The 17,125-nt window shown below is 49.8% G+C and overlaps 1 protein-coding gene and 1 non-coding gene across 7 annotated transcripts in view; both read right to left on the reverse strand.

Annotated features, from left to right (window-relative positions):
- Window positions 1–17,125, reverse strand: part of PUM1 (pumilio RNA binding family member 1) — a 75,987-nt gene that overhangs the window by 22,658 nt on the left and 36,204 nt on the right. For 4 of the 6 annotated variants that reach the window (XM_041479304.1, XM_041479301.1, XM_041479302.1 and 1 more), the window contains exons 8-13: window positions 14,174–14,267; window positions 12,914–13,018; window positions 7,342–7,493; window positions 4,311–4,449; window positions 2,766–2,909; window positions 1,164–1,460 (exon numbers count right to left, since the gene is read on the reverse strand). In XM_041479304.1, coding sequence (XP_041335238.1) covers window positions 1,164–1,460; window positions 2,766–2,909; window positions 4,311–4,449; window positions 7,342–7,493; window positions 12,914–13,018; window positions 14,174–14,267 — 931 coding nt within the window. The remainder of the gene's footprint in view (window positions 1–1,163; window positions 1,461–2,765; window positions 2,910–4,310; window positions 4,450–7,341; window positions 7,494–12,913; window positions 13,019–14,173; window positions 14,268–17,125) is intronic. The other 2 variants (XM_041479303.1, XM_041479300.1) reach the window with 1 other exon arrangement.
- LOC121360034 lies at window positions 9,413–9,497 on the reverse strand. The gene has a single exon (XR_005956127.1). It is a non-coding gene; the product is annotated as a small nucleolar RNA SNORD103/SNORD85 (small nucleolar RNA).

Below are 17,125 nucleotides of genomic sequence, written 5' to 3' on the forward strand. Positions count from 1 at the left end.
CAAAGGTACATGTGCTTAGAGTGGCTGGACAGAACTACTGTCAGTGCTTTTGCTTTGTGTGATTGGGCAAAACTTATCTTTAGTAAGATCTGTCTGGCCACCGTGCCAGGGTCAACCCCTGAATATTGCCTCATATTTTTCCTCAACCTTTCTAACCACCGTTGGGGTTTCTTCCCTCTTTTGCTGCTCATCCAAAGCCTTAAGGGCATTTTGCTTACGTGGAGCTGCCTCTTTGATACCTCTTATAATCAATGTTCTGTACTCCTCCATGTCTTGCCTCCCCCCCGTGCTGCTGTTGTGGTCCCAGGTGGGGTGCACTGTGGGCACTTTCAGATCCCCAGGGTGTCCTTGCACATGCTCCCTCTCCCATATCCATATCCCAACTTTTAAAGTGAGTTGCAACATTGAGTTCTGTGTCTGCTGTTGGGGATGTGAGCTGCTGGCATATTCCCATGTTATAACTATGTCATGAGAGTGATGTTGGAGAATCAAAAGCTCGAGAGGTGTCCCACAGCAGTCCCATCCTGTTGGTGATTCCCACAATTCCCCCTCTTGGTTCAACTAAAAAGAAACCTTTGTAACCATGTAGTTTATTAACTGCCTTGTGTTTCATAGCTTTACTAGAATATATCTGCTTATTACTCGTTTAAGGCATCTTTTTTGCTCACATTAAGCATTGCTATATTACAACACAGCAATTTTAATGCTGTGAAAGTCCAGTCAGCTCAAAGGGCATAAGTCATGTCTGATAGCAATTCCAAGTCATTGTTCAAAAAAGTCTCACTGGTTCCACGGTCTTAATTCAAAACCTTCCTCCATGTCTATACCTTCATCCACTATCTATGTAAGATTTTGAGAACTCTCTGTGAATCCATTTCCTACCTCTCTCTCTTGTATGATAAAAACTTATTTGATAGTTTTCTCCATCATTTGTCGCACACACATAAGTTTGCAGGGTATCACTTGTCAGTATCACCACTAAAACACTCAACACATACAAACCCATTTCACAAAGCTCCCTCAGCCAAGGTGCAAAGCTCCATTCTTGGAACAAATCACCTAACCTCCAGCCTCTGACGAACCAGAGGCGTGCCACAGCAGCCCCATCCCGTTGGTGACGTGCACCCACCCCAGGCCGGCAGTCCCAGAGCCGCGCTGCTCACCTGCCGTGCCGAAGCCGCCCAGCGCCGAGCCCAGCGTGGCTCCCAGGGAGCTGCTGCTGCCGAAGCCCAGCGAGGTGTTGGCGGGCTGGGCCGAGCCCTGCGAGAACAGCGAGCTGCTCTGCGAGTTGCTGCTCAGGGAGTTGTTGCCGTAGAAGGAGCTGGAGGCCAGGTTGTTGGTGGGCTGCTGCTGGGGCTGGGGCTGTGGCTGCTGCGTGCCCAGGGGCCGGAAGGGGCCATTGGTGGTCCCTGCCAGCCCTCCTGCTGCTCCGTTGGCCGACGCCGCGGCCGCCGCCACAGCTGCAGGACACAAAAATGGGCAAAAAATGGAAAAGGCACTGAAAAAATTCATTTTCATCACAGTTCTGGAAGGTAAAACTTAGCAGGTAGTTTTGAATTGCTACAATTTTTTTTCTTTCAGGACCAAACTCTGCATACATCTCTATTTATTCTATCTGAGCTGCCCCCAGCCCCCAGACTCCAGCCATGCCCAGCTGTTCTTGCTGCTCTTGTGCTGTTGGGAGCTGCACAGATCAAAACCAGGAATGGTTCTTTCTCCAAAGATCCAAGAGTCCAATCAGTGCAGCCCCACACTGACAAGGGTCAGTTAAGAAACCCGAGTTTTGAAATAACTGAGATGATCCTTCAGCACATGAAACATGAACCTTGGTGCCAAGAACATCGAACCCAAGGATTTTTGGTTTTCAGCCAGTTCCAAAGTTAAATAAAAAGCAAAATAAACAAGAGCTACAAGAAACGAATTAAAAGGCCTATTTCATAATCTGAGCCCAAAGCTAGCAGGGGCTGCTCACACCAACGGATTGAAAAGTCCTTTTAAAAGCCTTGAACTCCCAAGGAACCCAAATAAATGCCAAAGCAACTCATGGCAAAGGCCATTTTAGGCATGGTTGTGTCATAAAGCACAAATCATGGAATGGCTTGGGTTGGAAAGGACCTTAAACTCATCCTGTTCCACCCCAGGGACACCTCCCACTGTCCCAGGTGCTCCCAGCCCCAATGTCCAGCCTGGCCTTGGGCACTGCCAGGGATCCAGGGGCAGCCACAGCTGCTCTGGCAATTCCAGCCCAGCCCCTCCCCAGCCTGCCAGGGAACAATTCCCAATTCCCAAGATGCCATCCAGCCCTGCCCTCTGGCAGTGGGAGCCATTCCCTGTGTCCTGTCCCTCCATCCTTGTCCCCAGTCCCTCTGCAGCTCTCCTGGAGCCCCTTCAGGCCCTGCAAGGGCTCTGAGCTCTCCCTGGAGCCACTGGGAATTCTGAAAGCTGCAGCAGGTAGGAAAGCTGGTGCCAGAGGACAAATTTAAATACCTGTCATGAAACTCTACAAAATCATCCAGATTCCTGCTCCTATCCCTCTCCGTGGCTGCTCCAGAGGCTCAGCCCAGGTTGAGCACAGAGGATGTTTCTCAACAACAATCCCTGGATGGATCTCAGTGAGGGCAAGTTTGTCATCACTGCCAGCGGAGCACGGAGGGGTGGGGACACTGGGGACACAGCAGGCACTTGGTGGGACCAGAAGTCACCTGTATGAACCACTGGGGGGGACAGGACTCACCTGTCTGACCCGGGGAGGGGACAGGACTCACCTGCCTGGGCTGCAGAGGAGCTGATGATGACAGGGGCAGGAGCCACCAGGCGCACAGGAGCCCCCAGGCCGTTCCTGGCCCCCGCGTTGACCACGAGGGCTCCTGTTTGGTCATAATAAGCAGCAGGAGCCAGCACTGGGTAACCTGCAGAGGCAAGCACAGGTGACAGGGCAGGTGACAAACACATCACCCATGTCCAGGTGAGGGCAGTGCAACAGGGTTTTTAAAGGAAAAGCTGAATGGGAAAAAAAAAAAGAAGCAAGAACGGCCCTGCTTTTCCCAAAAATGCCCACGATTTTACACTAAGAATTTTGGGTAGAAAAGACTTTTTGCACCCTGAATCTTTTCTATTACACTGTCACCAGTGCAAATTCAGCTAAAAAAGGGTTTAAAATACGAATGCACCATTTCTGCTCCATGACATGTACAACGTGTGCTGGGATAGCTCAGAGGTGGGGCTGCCAGGGTGCACCCACAGGGAACTTCCACTTCTGTATTTTGGAAGGTTGGTACCATAAAATACTCTTTTAATGCATGAAAATAAACTCTCATAAATGCTGGTGATACACGCAGCAGCAGCCTGACAGAATATAGTGATTTAGGCATCTCATTATGGAATTCTACATTAAATGAAAACAATAAAATTAAATGCAGTGACTCTCTAAGGTGGGGGGGTCACTAAAAGAATGTTCCCTGGGAATATTTGCTTTGCAAATACAGGTACAAACATATATCTATAATTGTATATATGTGTGCATTTGCTTTGCAAATACAGCCCAAATAACAGAGATTAAAGGAAATCTGCAGACTGCTGGAAATCTGCACAGCTCACTTTGTAACTTAATACTGCAACATTCTTCTTAAACAACAAAAAAACCCAATTAAATTACGTGACAGTACCAGTAAGGAGACCTGAAACCCAAATAATCCTTTTTTCCTTACATTTGACCAGCAGGACATATCTGCATGTTATTCTAATGAGCTCAGATTCATCCTTTGCCACCACAATAATACCCTGAAAAACTGAATTTCAGCAGCTTTTTACCCCAAAGCCTCAGGGATCAGAGTCAGAATTCCTACAGCAGCTCCACCAATGAAGAGCTAGAAATGAGAACTAAACCCTGCTTCCTTTTATCCCTTTTCTTTCCCTGTTTTTAAGCCTCTTGGAAGAGCAATCATGGAAGGAAGCCCCTGTTAAGTCAAGCACCTGGCAGGGATGGAGACCTGAGATGAATGAACAGGACTAAGAAACCTCTGAGATTTAAAATACAGATCCCATAAGCTTGAAGGATCCACAGAAAAATCTGGAGGTGATTTTTCGCAGGAGCCATCAATTCTTGGAGTACAGTGCAGGCACAGGGAGATAACACTGCTGTCACCTGTGCCACAAGGTCACCTGTGACCCCTCAGCGCTGCCAGCTGGGGACACACCCAACCCCAGAATGAACCCCCAAACCAAGACAAGCAGGCACTGCTGGTGCCAGGCAAAGGCAGCCCTGGGAGATGGCAGTTCCCAGGCTCTTCCTGGCCCGGCAGTGCTGGTACCTGGCATTCCTGCTGCCAGCCCCTGGCCGAAGGCGAGCGCGGAGTTGACGGCGGCGGCGGCCACCAGAGGATCCGTCTGCTGGCCCTGCTGGTTCTGGTTGGGAGTCAGGGGACGCTGGCTGGCTCCTCCACGGAGCACCTGCAGAGGACAGAACAGCCACTGGGTTATTATGGATCCAGGAGACAGCCAATGTCACCAGGCAGGAGCAGCACCAGCGGGGGAAATGTCTCTCCTTTGCTCTTAATTCACTTTTCTTCACATTCAAAAAGGGCACGGAGAGGCAGGGAAAAGAGCTGGGAAGCGTCTGGAGCCCCAGGAGGGGCTGAGGGAACTAGAAAGGGGCTCAGCCTGGAGAAAAGGAGGCTCAGGGGGGACCTTGTGGCTCTGCACAACTCCTGACAGGAGGGGACAGCCAGGGGGGTCGGGCTGTGCTCCAGGGAACAGGGACAGGAGGAGAGGGATCGGCCTCAGGCTGGGCCAGGGCAGGCTCAGGGTGGATATCAGGGAAAATTCTTTTACTGAAGGGTGGTCAGGCTTTGGCCACCCAGGGCAGTGGTGGAGACCCCATCCCTGAAGTGTGCAAAACACACATGGAGTGGTGCCTGGAACAGGGGTCAGTGCTGGGTTAATGCTTGGACTCGATGACCTTTAGAGGGTTTCTCCAACTTTCAACTCCCTGATCCCACCTCCAACACTCATCCTCTGCCAGAAGTGTGCACAAGCCACCTGCCCACCCCAGCTAATGTCTGGTCCCTGTAACCACAGCCTCACCAAAAGCCCTGAGCAGACACCTCACAAAGCCCAGTTCAGGAGCTGGGGACAGATGACAGGAGGTGACCTGGGTGTCTCCAAGCTACCAGCCCCTGTTGAGGCCATAGATCTGGTGACACAATACTTAAACCATAGGAAATCATGACCACAGAGTCCACAGTGGGGTTTGTAGGGACAAACTGCTGTGGTGGGAGTCCCTCAAAAGGGATGATGGCAGAGTGGCCACCCTGCAATTACCTCAGCCAGGCTTGGTTTGGCAAGCCTTGCTCAGAGCTGGTACAGGAACCTGCAAGCTCAGCTTATTAAACGAGCCAGCCCCGTGCCCTCAGCACATCCTGCTGCAAAAGTGACATGGTGGATGTCACCTGCTCGAGTTATTAACAGGAAACACTGACTCGGTGCACGGAGAGGCTGGGGAGGATCCCCAGGTCACTGACTGGGAGGTGCCCCCGAGGCTGCACAGGAACCTATTGGGATGTTGGGGGACACAGGACAGATGATGGACTTTGGACCTGGTTGACACAAGAGATCTGATAACAGGATGCCTTGGCAAAAGCAAACGGAACTCTGAAAATTAGACCTGAACTGCAAGAAGATTCAATCAGATGGATTTACCAGAAAAAGAAAATCCCATTAAACTCTGCAAGCAAGAGATGCTGTTATATGCGTCTGTGTATGTGATTTTAACCTAATCACTGCAGTACGCATTTCCAGTCTCCCTACAACAGTACACAAGTGTTTGTATCCCACCATAAAGTTGGATTCTGATCATTGAATCAGTCTCCCTGTCTCTCTCCATTGCCAACAGGAACCTTCCAGCCCAGGGAATCTCTGGGAGCCAAGAATTCCAGGGGGTGCAGACTGCAGCACTGGAATGCTGGTGGGTTTTATTAACACTCTATTAAGATGTCACAAGAGTGACAAATCAAGTGTCCACACTCAGTGCTCCAGGTTCCCAAAGCCTCTGCCTCAGCACTTTTAATACAAACAATCCCTGCTGCATCCCCTCAGAGCAAGGTTTGCATTCCAAACCCTCCTCCCGACCCCACTCATGCCTGCTCCACGGCCATAAAAGTAATGAAACATCCCATAAAGGCCACTGGCACTGAGATATTTTATTTTAATAGCCTGAGCCTTTGCAAGGCTCTCTCATCCCATGCCTGCTGCATCTGTAAAGGCCTTAGAACACCTCCTGACACTGGGCTTGGTTTTCAAAGGGTTTTCAGCTTCTGAGCTGAAAAATTCAGCTGCCAGTTGCTCTTTATTCTGCCACCTCCATCACCAAGGACCAGACAGGAGCGCTGCTGAGGGGACTGAAGCCCAGCTCTGGCTCCTGGTGATTTCCCCTCACACACCAACAGCACCAGAGGTTTGCTGCTGCACAGCTCAGGCCATTCCCAGCCTGACCCACTGGTGTTCCCCACAACACTGACACTCAGTAATTCACCACCACCCAGGTACACGTGCCACTCCCCACGGGCATGATGGATAAATCAAATTACAAATGTACAGATGGCTCCTGTCCCTTTGTCTTTAGGACAGGCCAAAGGGTTTTCTCCTCATTTAAAACTACTCAGAGCTGAGGTCAGGATCACTCATAGAAAACATCAGGGTTTTGAACGGCTGGAGCCGTGTCAGGGGAGGCTTGGGTTGGGTTTTCCACAGAATCAGCTGGGTTGGAAAAGACCTTTGAGATCACCAAGTCCAACCTATGAGCTGGCACCTGTCACCCAGACCACGGCACCAAGTGACAAAGTGACATCCAGGTTCTCCTAAAACACCTCCAGGCACAGGGACTCCACTCCAGTGGGCAACCCCTTACACTGTCCCATCACCCTTCCTGGGAAGAAATTCTCTCTGATGCTGTTCCCCCAGAGGGAATGGACATGGGAATGGGCACGGGAAAGGGAATGGGCACGGGAATGGGAATGCAAATGGGAATGCAAATGGGAATGCAAATGGGAATGGGGGTGTGTGAATGTGAATGGGCATGGGAATGGAAAGGGGCACAGGAATGGGCATGGGAATGAGAATGGGAAGGGGCAGGGACATGGGAATGGAATGGGCATGGGAATGGGCACAGATGGCCCTGAGGCTGCCGAGTTTGGACAGCGCTCCCAGGGATGCCCAGGCTGGGATTGCTGGGGCTCTGTGGAGGTCCAGGGGTTGCCATCCAGGATCCCCGGGGGTCACTCCCAGCTGAGGACATTCCCCACCCAGAGCCCAGGTGTCCCCGGCCCAGGAGGTGCCAGGCCTTACCTGCTGCTGGCCCTGCTGCGTTTGCTGCGTGCTCTGCTGGCTGGCTGAGTTGGTGGCGGCGGCGGCGGCGGCCGCCTGCTGCTGGAAGAGGCTGGCAGGATAAACTCCCCAGGGAGTGACTCCATAGTACTGGTGAGGGACCACAGCTGGACCTGGAACACAGCACGGGCAGGGTGAGTTCTTGGGGGTCAAGGGGCACACAGCACCCCAAAAACACCTGCTTATCGTGCCTAGTTTAATGGGATCTGTGTGAAACCCTCTGCAAACACAGAGGGATTTGGCATTTGGGTCACACATTTTATAAAGTTTCAAGTCAGACCTGGAATTTCATCACTGCACGAGGTCAAACTCTGCCAGCAGTGATTCCATGTTTTTATTGGTATGTCCTGGTTTTACAGAGAAGGAACAAAAATCTCCAAGCCCAAAAGAGGAACCTTGTTTCAAGCATAGAGACAACTTCTCATCCCAGCTGACATTCACAGCTCACTGCCATCCACCTTCAGCTCCTCGATAAATTACCAAACCTCTTCACAGCTGGAGTGCATCAACCCTTAAGTATTAAAATGCTCTTTTTCCAGCCCTGCTTTGCATTTGCAAATCTCCCCTAAAAGAGGCTGCATGATCCTGTCCCTTCCCACATCCCCTCCTCAAACTTAAGAGGCTTAAAAATAATAAGAATCTTGGAGAGCAGCAGAAAAAGGCTCACTTTTGAAGACTCCTTGTGTTCATCAGGTCTCAGAAGACCACAGAAATTTGGAGATAGCAGAATGGCAGCTTCTGTCCTTAAATAATCCCAGTTAGAGTAACGCTGAGGAAGCTCTCAGTGCTGGAGGAGGAGCCCTTCCCACCCCATAACACGGATGGGAATCCAATAATATTTTTTAATATGACTGTTTGATATCTTTAGGAAAGGTCAGCAGAAAAGCAGCAGTGTTCCCTTTGATTCCCAAATACATCCCCCTTCCAAGGCTCCCTTCCCACAGCAGGAATAGCTCAGACAGAGCCAGAGTCAGATGTGACACTGGAATTAAGAAATCTTTAGAGAACCTTGGTCATGTCTGGAGTAAAACCAGGACTTTTTTTTTTTTTAAGGGAGACACTCAGGACTTGGGTTCATTCCATGGAAAATGAGGATGACACAAAAAGGGAGGTGCAAACAGTGTTCTGTGTTAGCCTGGCTGAGACAACAGGGGGAAATCCTGGAAGTCCCTTTTCCTTTTGGTTTCTGTTCCTTTCTTCTTGATTTTTACAGTAACAGGCTCAGCTCAACTCCTGCAGGATGTCAAGGAGCTGGATGAGCTCCTGCTCCCACATCCACACTTCAGAACATTCATTCCATGTCTTGTGCCAAATATTAAATTCATATTTCAAACATGTAAGAGTTACTCTCATTATATTACTCTGGTTTTAACTACCGTGCTTTCCCCAAATTGAGGATTGAGGTGCCCAGCTCTGTGCACAGCACGGAGGTGCTGGCTAATTCCAAATTCCAAGCAGATGCTGAACACCTGGATTTGTATCTCACCCCAAAGCCCATCCTTGCTGGATTTACAGAATCAGAGAGGCTGATCTGCTTTCCCTGCTCCAGATCTGGAGCAGCAACCACTCATTTCTTACCTTCCACCCTGGAAATTCATGAGCAGTGTCAGCTAAAATGGAAAAAACCTGCAGCAAACGAATCAGTGCCATGAAGGTGGTGCCTGTGGTGCCTCAGCAGGCACAGACAGGTAGGCAGGGAGTGATTTTAACCTGTTTATAATCACTGAATGCACATCAGACCCCAACTCCCAGGGTTCTCCTGCACCCAACAGGGCAGGGGCTGCAACTGCTCCCTTTTAATGCAAGTCATTAACCTGCATTTGCCCTCAGGCTGCTGGAAGTTGCTGGAATTCCTTCATCTAGGCAAAATTTGGGCATCTCTCTGGGACATTTTAGTCTCAGCTCTAATTATCAACCAAGCACAACCTAGATGGGCTTTTCTCCTAGGCAGAGGTTGCTGCCAAAGCCCTGAGCGTACAAAAGCAGAGGAGACTTTGAAGTTTGCAGCAGCTGGGTTTGAAAGGGCTGTGAGTCTGGCTCAGCTGCTCCGAGCACAGGAGAGAGGCTCATTATTGAACAGAGTTCTCAGTGAGGGCAAGTGTGGCATCACTGCCAGACCCAGCAGCACCCAGAGCTGACCCCCTCCAGCAGATGCTGCACCTGCTCCTGCTCTCATCAGAGCTGGGCAATCCGGGGAAAAGAAAAATCCCAGCACCTCTGGAAGTGAACATTGCCCATGCTGTGTCACACTCAGCCCCTGGACAGCCAGAGCTGCTCCTTGCAGGGAGCAGCAGCAAACCCAGCTGGGAGCGTGCTCAGGACATCACTGGGGTGTGTGACACCACTGAGGGGTTTGTGCTTCCACCTCAGCCTGCCACCCCAAGCTCTCCTGCAGGACAGCCAGCCTGAGGAGCAGTGACAGCAGCTCCAGCTGCCCCAGGAGCTCAGACAGGCTGCAGCAGCAACTCCAGGGATCTGTGGGGTGACCCCTGTGGAACTCCCACTGATCTGTGGGGTGACCCCTGTGGAATTCCCAGTGACGTGTGGGGTGATCCCTTGGAATTTCCTGTGATCTGTGGGGTGATCCCTGTGGAATTCCCACTCATCTGTGGGGTGATCCCTTGGAACTCCCACTGATCTGTGGGGTGATCCCTTGGAACTCCCAGCATGGCACCCACGGGGTGCTGCTTTTAGGGATGGCAGTGAGCAGCGGAGCTCAGAGGTGCTGCCCCAGCCCAGAAGGGCAGGGACTGCCCAGGCTGGCACTGCTGAGGTACCCAGGACAAACCCAGCTGCAGGAGCACCCAAATGCCAGTCCTGGCAGGGTGTGCACACACCCACACCTGCTCCAGCTCAGCACCAAGGGCCTGATCATCTCCCCCTGGCTGAAAAACCCCAAAATGTGCAGTAGGAGGATCTGCTTCTCCTGTGATCAGGTCATCCCAGCATTCATCCACCTCCCCACAAAGAGCAGGAACACTTTGCTACCTGCAATACTCCACCCCTGAGGAAATCATTTCCCAACTGGCCTAAAAAAAGGCAAGTTTTCAGTTTTTTGAGTGACATCTTTCTCAAATGATGGAAGGCAATTCAAAGGCAGCAGTATCTTCCCCACAGTTTAAAATCTAAATGAGGGGTTTTTTTTAGGAAGTTCTTCCCTCTGCATTCAAATTTGTTCTTTAAAATGCTGCTATTGTTGGGAAGAGAAGAGCATTATCCTAGAGCTGCCAGTCTCACAATCATGACAAACCTGCCATAATGGCAGAACTTTAATTGACAGATTATCTCTGCCATAAAACACACACCAAAAGTTTCCTCTCTGCTCTGAGAGGAACTGTGAGCAATAAACTCCAGACTCATTTCTTCCATCTCCGAAGCTCCTCCAAGTCCTCCCAATTTAACACTCCCAGGCACATCGAGGAGGCTTTTTGGCTTTGTATAAACATTTAAATTGTCTCATGTTCCTCCAGTGCTGCTCTCAGTCATGAGAGAAAAAAAGGGTTCTCAAACCTGCTAGGCCCAGACAGGAAAGATGCTTTTCTGAAATAAACATCAACATGAAGTTTATCTTGTCATTTCGAGGGTGCAAAGCCTGATGAGAGGGTTAAAGTAACTCCTGTTTCTCAGTGGCGTAACACTATAAACACACCCAGCACATTACACATTGTTTTGTTTCTTTCGAGAGTCATAAATTTAGAATTACTCAAGTAGAGGCCCTGATGCCAAGTTCTGGGATGCTTTAGGTATCCCTGGGGTGTTATTTCCAGTTCAAATGTCTAAAACCCGAGTTAAGCACAGCCTAAATGGGGTTTTCTTCTGGTCAGAGGCTGCAAAAGTTCAGGCAGCTCAGCTCCAGTAGAGCTCAGAAAAAGAAAAAAACACTGTGGTCAACACTTGGTATTTCCTGGAAACGTGGCCCAGCTCCATGTGGTCTTTCTATGAAATCAAGCTGCTGACCTGCTGCTCTGCACTCTGCTACCACAGAAAGGAGCTCTGCAGGCCCTGAGGTGATGCACAAAGGCCAAACAGGAGCCTGTCTGTACAGGAATCATTCACAAACCTCCCCCTCTGCCTGGAACTGGGGCTGCCAGCACCCTGGAGCTCCTCCTGACTGAACTTCCCTCTGGCATTGGCCAGCAGCAGCTCAGCTCAGTCATTCCCTGCTCCATTCACCATCCCAGGAGGGTTATCAAGCCCTGGAGCAGCAGCAATGTCCTTGTGCCCCTGTCCTTGGCTCTGTCCCATGGAACCACGGCGTCACCCATTTGCCAAGGCCTGGTGCTGCCTCCACCCAATCTCCCCATGGCATTGCATAATCCCAGCACAAAATTCCCAGCAGCCCAGGCCAAAGCCCAGAGTATAATCCAAACTCTTCACACACATCTGCATGATCCACTAAAACCTCCATCCAAGTGGGCAGCAGTCGCTGAATTCCCGTTTCAGAGCTGATCCCACAATGGCCTCAAAGCTTAAAAGCTCAGCGGGGGTTTTGTAAGAGCTGGACCAAAACTGTTGCAGACCACAGAGTGTCACATCCACACACACCCAGGTGGGTTTGATCTGGAACAAGCCACCCAAAAAGAGGACTGGAATGAGTTTACAAGCTGCAAGTGAAGCATGGCAGCAGCAAGAGCCTCCACAAACAGCCCCACTCCAAACAGAGCAGTGTTCATTGGCAGCACAGAACATTTCCTCTGCCTTGCTCAAGGAAAGCCAGGCATGGTTAGAAAAACCCTCCTCTAAAAGCACATCCGTCCTTTAAAAATCCTCTCCTAAAAGCACATTCTTCCTATAAAAATCCTTTCCTAAAACCATGTTCCTCCTTTAAAAATCCTCTCCTAAAAGCACATTCATGCTTTTTCCCCAGTGCTTGGGCAAGAACTTTATGGCACCCCCAGAAGTTCCACGCTCACCGTGTCCCCCACAGTGCCTGACAAGCTGTGGCACGGAGCTGGCACCTCCAGAATCACCAGTTCAGGCTGTGACAGCTGGGAGGAATTTGGAAACTGATACATGAATGGCTGGAGGAAGATCCTGCAGAAAGAGCAGAGGCTCCATCTTTGCTACCATCTGGAAAAGGGCATGTTCCCAGTGTGAGCCCCAGCAGATATAGATGTGTTCACCTCCCGGGAAGTGGAAATTTCCAACAGAATTTCAGGGAAGAGCTCATTTGCAGGATGCACCACATGCTGAACAGAAAGGAGACACAACTTTCCTGGCAGGAAACACATCCTGCATCTTTCCAGCCTTTCAGAAGTCTGTTTTCAGAGGTTTTCCTTGCTACTGTCATTCACCGAAACAGCTCAAAAACAGAGCAATATTTGTCTCTGTTCCCTTCCCATTTGCTATAGGAGCCTTAAACAAAAATTATCCCATTTCATCTCCAGTTTTAATGACAAATTCTGGTTTTACTCACAGCCACACCATTATTTCAATTCTCTCCCCACAGGATGCTGCTGTTTGCCTTGCAGAGCCCCAGAGCAGCTCTGCACAGCTCGTGGCTGGCAGTGCAGAGGGAGCTGGGAGTCCTCACCTAAGGTGGCAGCTGCCGCCAGCCCGGCCGCGTAGGGATCCGTCCCCGGAGGCGCCGCGCTGATGATGTAGGGGTTGGGAACGAAGGCAGCGGGAGCTAAACCTGCTGAAAACATTCCTGTCAGTGAAAACAAACTCAACAGGACCGCAGCCCCACCACAACCCCCCTGCTGCTGCTTGGGCAACACCAAACTCGGGCTGGTTTCGTGGTTTTAAGCTTTTTATGGGTGGTTTTCCATATGGAGTGACAACCTATAGCATTGATGGGCAGAGGAGAGATCTGGCATTAAAAAACCCCAATTCCAAGGATTCAATGCTCCTTAAGAGGTAAAATCCTTTGTATCCAATAGCTCAGGTGCTTCTGCAGGGCAGACAGACCCTGTTCAGAAGACTGGAGCTTGTTACTACTCTGTATTTCCTACAGTCAGTAAATCAGGACTCAAACCACCCCATCCTGAGCTCCATGCCCACCACAGGATCCCAGCACTCCAACTGGTCAGTGTGGAAAGGGCTCAGACTGGAAAAACATTCTGTGCCTCTGCAAGGGGACAGTTTAATCATTAGAGAAAGGCCAGGTGGGCGGGAGAGAGGTGAGCAGGGGAGGTGAAGGTGAAGGGGAGGAAGTTAAAAAGCTGGATAATTTCAATCCCTGAACTCCACCGAGCACACAAGGGCACAGCACAGAGCTGGGAGAGCCCCAACACATTTATACTGGGGTTTTGGGCAAGAAGAAACCCAAATTCCTACCACAAATTGCTTATTGTGCTACAAACATTAATACATTGTTTTCCTGGGTTTCTACACATTATTAAGTGCTTTATTCCCAGTTAATAAAAACATATATATATTTTTAATGAATAATTTTTATGGATAAGAATAATGTGTTTGCATAAATTACATTTTTAACTCATAAGACCCCTGGCTGCTCATTCAGCCGATATTAAATTGTGCATTTCCCCTCACTTCACTGTGCTGTCACCCTGATTTATGCTTCACTCTGAGGCTTCCAAAGCCTCTGCTGACTGATCAGCATCCTCAGGAGGGTGAGAGTGTCAGCCCTGCCACACAGGGAACTCCTTTAAAAGGCTTCTCAAGTGTGCAAGACACACCCACAAGCAAAACTGTAAAAACGCACTTCTGTTCATGTGTTGATTATCAGCTGTAAAATACACTTTAAACACTCCCAATCCCTTTCCCCCTGGAGTCTCCCCATGGATCAGGAGGAGGGCAGTGGAATAGGCAGGAGGAGAGGCAGACTCACCTATGTGTGGCTGGTGGGCAGCAGCCAGGGCGTACTGCTGCTGCTGGGCTGCTGTCAGCTGCTGCACCGCCAGTGCATTGGGCCTCTGGAACAGCTGTGGGGAGAGCACAGACAGCCCTCAAAGTGAGTACAAACAGCCCTGAAAGTGGGCACAAACAGCCCTGAAAATGGGCACAAACAGCCCTGAAACCGGGCACCAACAGCCCTGAAACCGGGCACCAACAAGCCCTTAACCCAGGCAGGGAGTACACACAGGATTCTTAAATCAGGCACAAAACACAAACCATGTCCTTAAACTGGGCACAAACGCACAAACACCCCTTAAATCAGGCACAAACATCCTTTAAATCAGGCACAAACACCCCTTAAATCAGGCACAAACATCCTTTAAATCAGGACAAACACCCCTTAAATCAGACACAAACACCCCTTAAATCAGGCACAAACACCCCTTAAATCAGGCACAAACACACCAACACTCCTTAACTCAGTCACAGAAACACAAACACTGTCCTGAAATCAGACACAAAACGCAAAGAGCATCCTTAAATCCTGCACGAAACACAAACAGCATCCTGGAATCTGGCACAAACACACCAACACTGCTGAACTCACACACAAACACACCAACACTGCTGAACTGGGGCATACAAAAAGCAACAACTCCTTCCTTTTTCAGCAATCCCTTCACACACATTTCCTTTAACCCTACAGATACTCCACACCTCAAAAGGACCTGAACTCCTTTGGAATCAATGTCTGTGTTAACCCACCTGAAAAAAACCCACATTCCTGCAGCACAGGCAGCCCCAGCCCAGCTTCTCCCTCTGCTGTTCCCTCAATCCCAAAGGATTTATCCCAGCTCCTGCTCACACCCAGCTGCAGCCTGGGGGTCCCCAAGAACACTCCCGGCATTGGGAGTGCCTCCAGTGCCACCAGTGTGCCCTCCCAGTTTGGCTGAAGTGGGAAATGGGAAGGAAAGGGGATGGCAAAGGGATGCAGAGCCAAGTTTGGGACACTCAAGATGCCTTCAGAGCCAGCAGAGGGAACACAGCCCCAGGATTGCAAACCCCAGATCAAACACTTCCTTTACCTGCAGCCCCCCTGCTCACTTCTCCAGGTTACTGAGAATTTATTCCTCACTAACAAAAAAGAATAGCATTCCCTTTAAGTATTTTTCCTGAGGGTTGGGGTTTTATTTCCTTTCTTCAGGGCCTTACTAAAAGTTTCTTTCCCAGCTTCTTTTGCCTCTCCCTAAAGGAAATCCCTGAATTCACCCATCTTCAGCTCTAATTAAAACATTTAAGGACACACCAGCTGAGTATCTCCTCTGAAATTATCCAGCATGTCCATCCCCCCTCACTTCCAGGGATCACTTCTGAGGTGGGAATGACTTCACAAAGCACTGTGAGAAATGTTTTCCCCCTCCACTCCCTCAGAACAGTCTTGGATGCCCAAATGCCTACGATTTTCACACCTATTATCCTGCCCTCCTTTCAGACAAGTGAACTGCTGGCAGACACAGCAATAATTCTGCCCAAATTTTTGGCAGAAACCCACAACCATCAAGAAGAAGCCCAGAAACATCAAGAAAACTCTATTACTTATTTTATTTAGAGGCAAAAATTGGCACTGGTTCTCCTGAGAGCAGGATGAACAAAGCTGTGTGAGAATATCCACCTTTATTTTTGTCTTTCTACAAGTTCAGGTGGAGAAAACACATCTGAGGGATCAGCATCGGGTTTATGAGGTGGAAAGGCAGCATTTAGGGCAGCCAGAATTAACCCTGCTGTGTGCCAAACCCTCACCCTCACAACGGCTTTGTTTGCTCATCCCTCAGGGGTTATCAGAATGTTCCTTGTGGAGGAAAATATCTGACCTACAATTCCTTTATTGCCTCCTGGGCCATAAAACACCCTGAGCGGTCTGGGTGCACAACACACCTGCTTTTCCTGCCCTTTTTGTTGTTTTAAGGTGCTATTTGTGGTCACACAAAGCTGGGTGGCAGCTCTGCTCACGTGCCACCTCTGCTCAGGTGCCACCCATCACCAGGAGCTTGGGCAAAGCTCCACGGACATTCTCTTCCATCCCAGTGATTCTGGGAATTCTGTGAACATCCCTGAGTGCATGATCTCTCACCAAGGAGATCATGGACAACAGGAGCAGCTGAACATGGAATGAGGGACAGTGGCTCTGTGGGAGTGACCAGCAGCATCTTACTGATCAGCAAATCTAGGGAAAAAATCCTGTAAATCCCCTAAACTGCTTCCTCCTGAAGTAGGGATTGCTCTGCAAGATCCTCAGGTTTGGGATCTGCTGTATTAGCTCAGCAATCTGAGCTTTTTAGCTTTCTTCAGCTGCAAAATTTCACCAAACCCTTGAATTCTCACATGCTTTTCCAGCCTGGTGATGTGGATTCCATCACAGTGAAGCAGAGTGGAAATGGCTGCATTATTATTTCCTTCTCTTGAGGGCATAAAAAGCATTTATCTCCCTAAAAACACTTGTGCTCACTTTACACATGTGAGGACTTCCACACATCCCAAATGCAACTCAATGAACCACCTGGGAATCAGAAAAACTGGGAGAAAGGAATACAAACCCACTTACAGCCTCAGTACTTCACCATCAATATTTCACCTGCTGCTCTTGACTCTTCTGTTGTCTGCCTGCTCTGGGGGCTCATCTAGTCCCTGCAAAATTTGACTTCCAGACATAAAAAGTCTCCAAGAAAGCTGGAGAGGGACTTTTTACAGCACAGGACAAGGAGGAATGGCCTTAAACTAAGAGAGGAGGGATTTAGATGGGATTTTGGGAAGGAATTGTTCCCTGGGAGGGTGGGGAGGGGCTGGGCTGGAATTGCCAGAGCAGCTGTGGCTGCCCCTGGATCCCTCTAAGTGTCTAAGGCCAGGCTGGAGCAGCCTGGGACAGTGGAAGGTGTTCCTGCCATGG

This window comes from Pyrgilauda ruficollis, unplaced genomic scaffold (assembly GCF_017590135.1).
Source record: "Pyrgilauda ruficollis isolate IOZ18807 unplaced genomic scaffold, ASM1759013v1 scaffold48, whole genome shotgun sequence".
Lineage (NCBI taxonomy): Eukaryota > Metazoa > Chordata > Aves > Passeriformes > Passeridae > Pyrgilauda > Pyrgilauda ruficollis.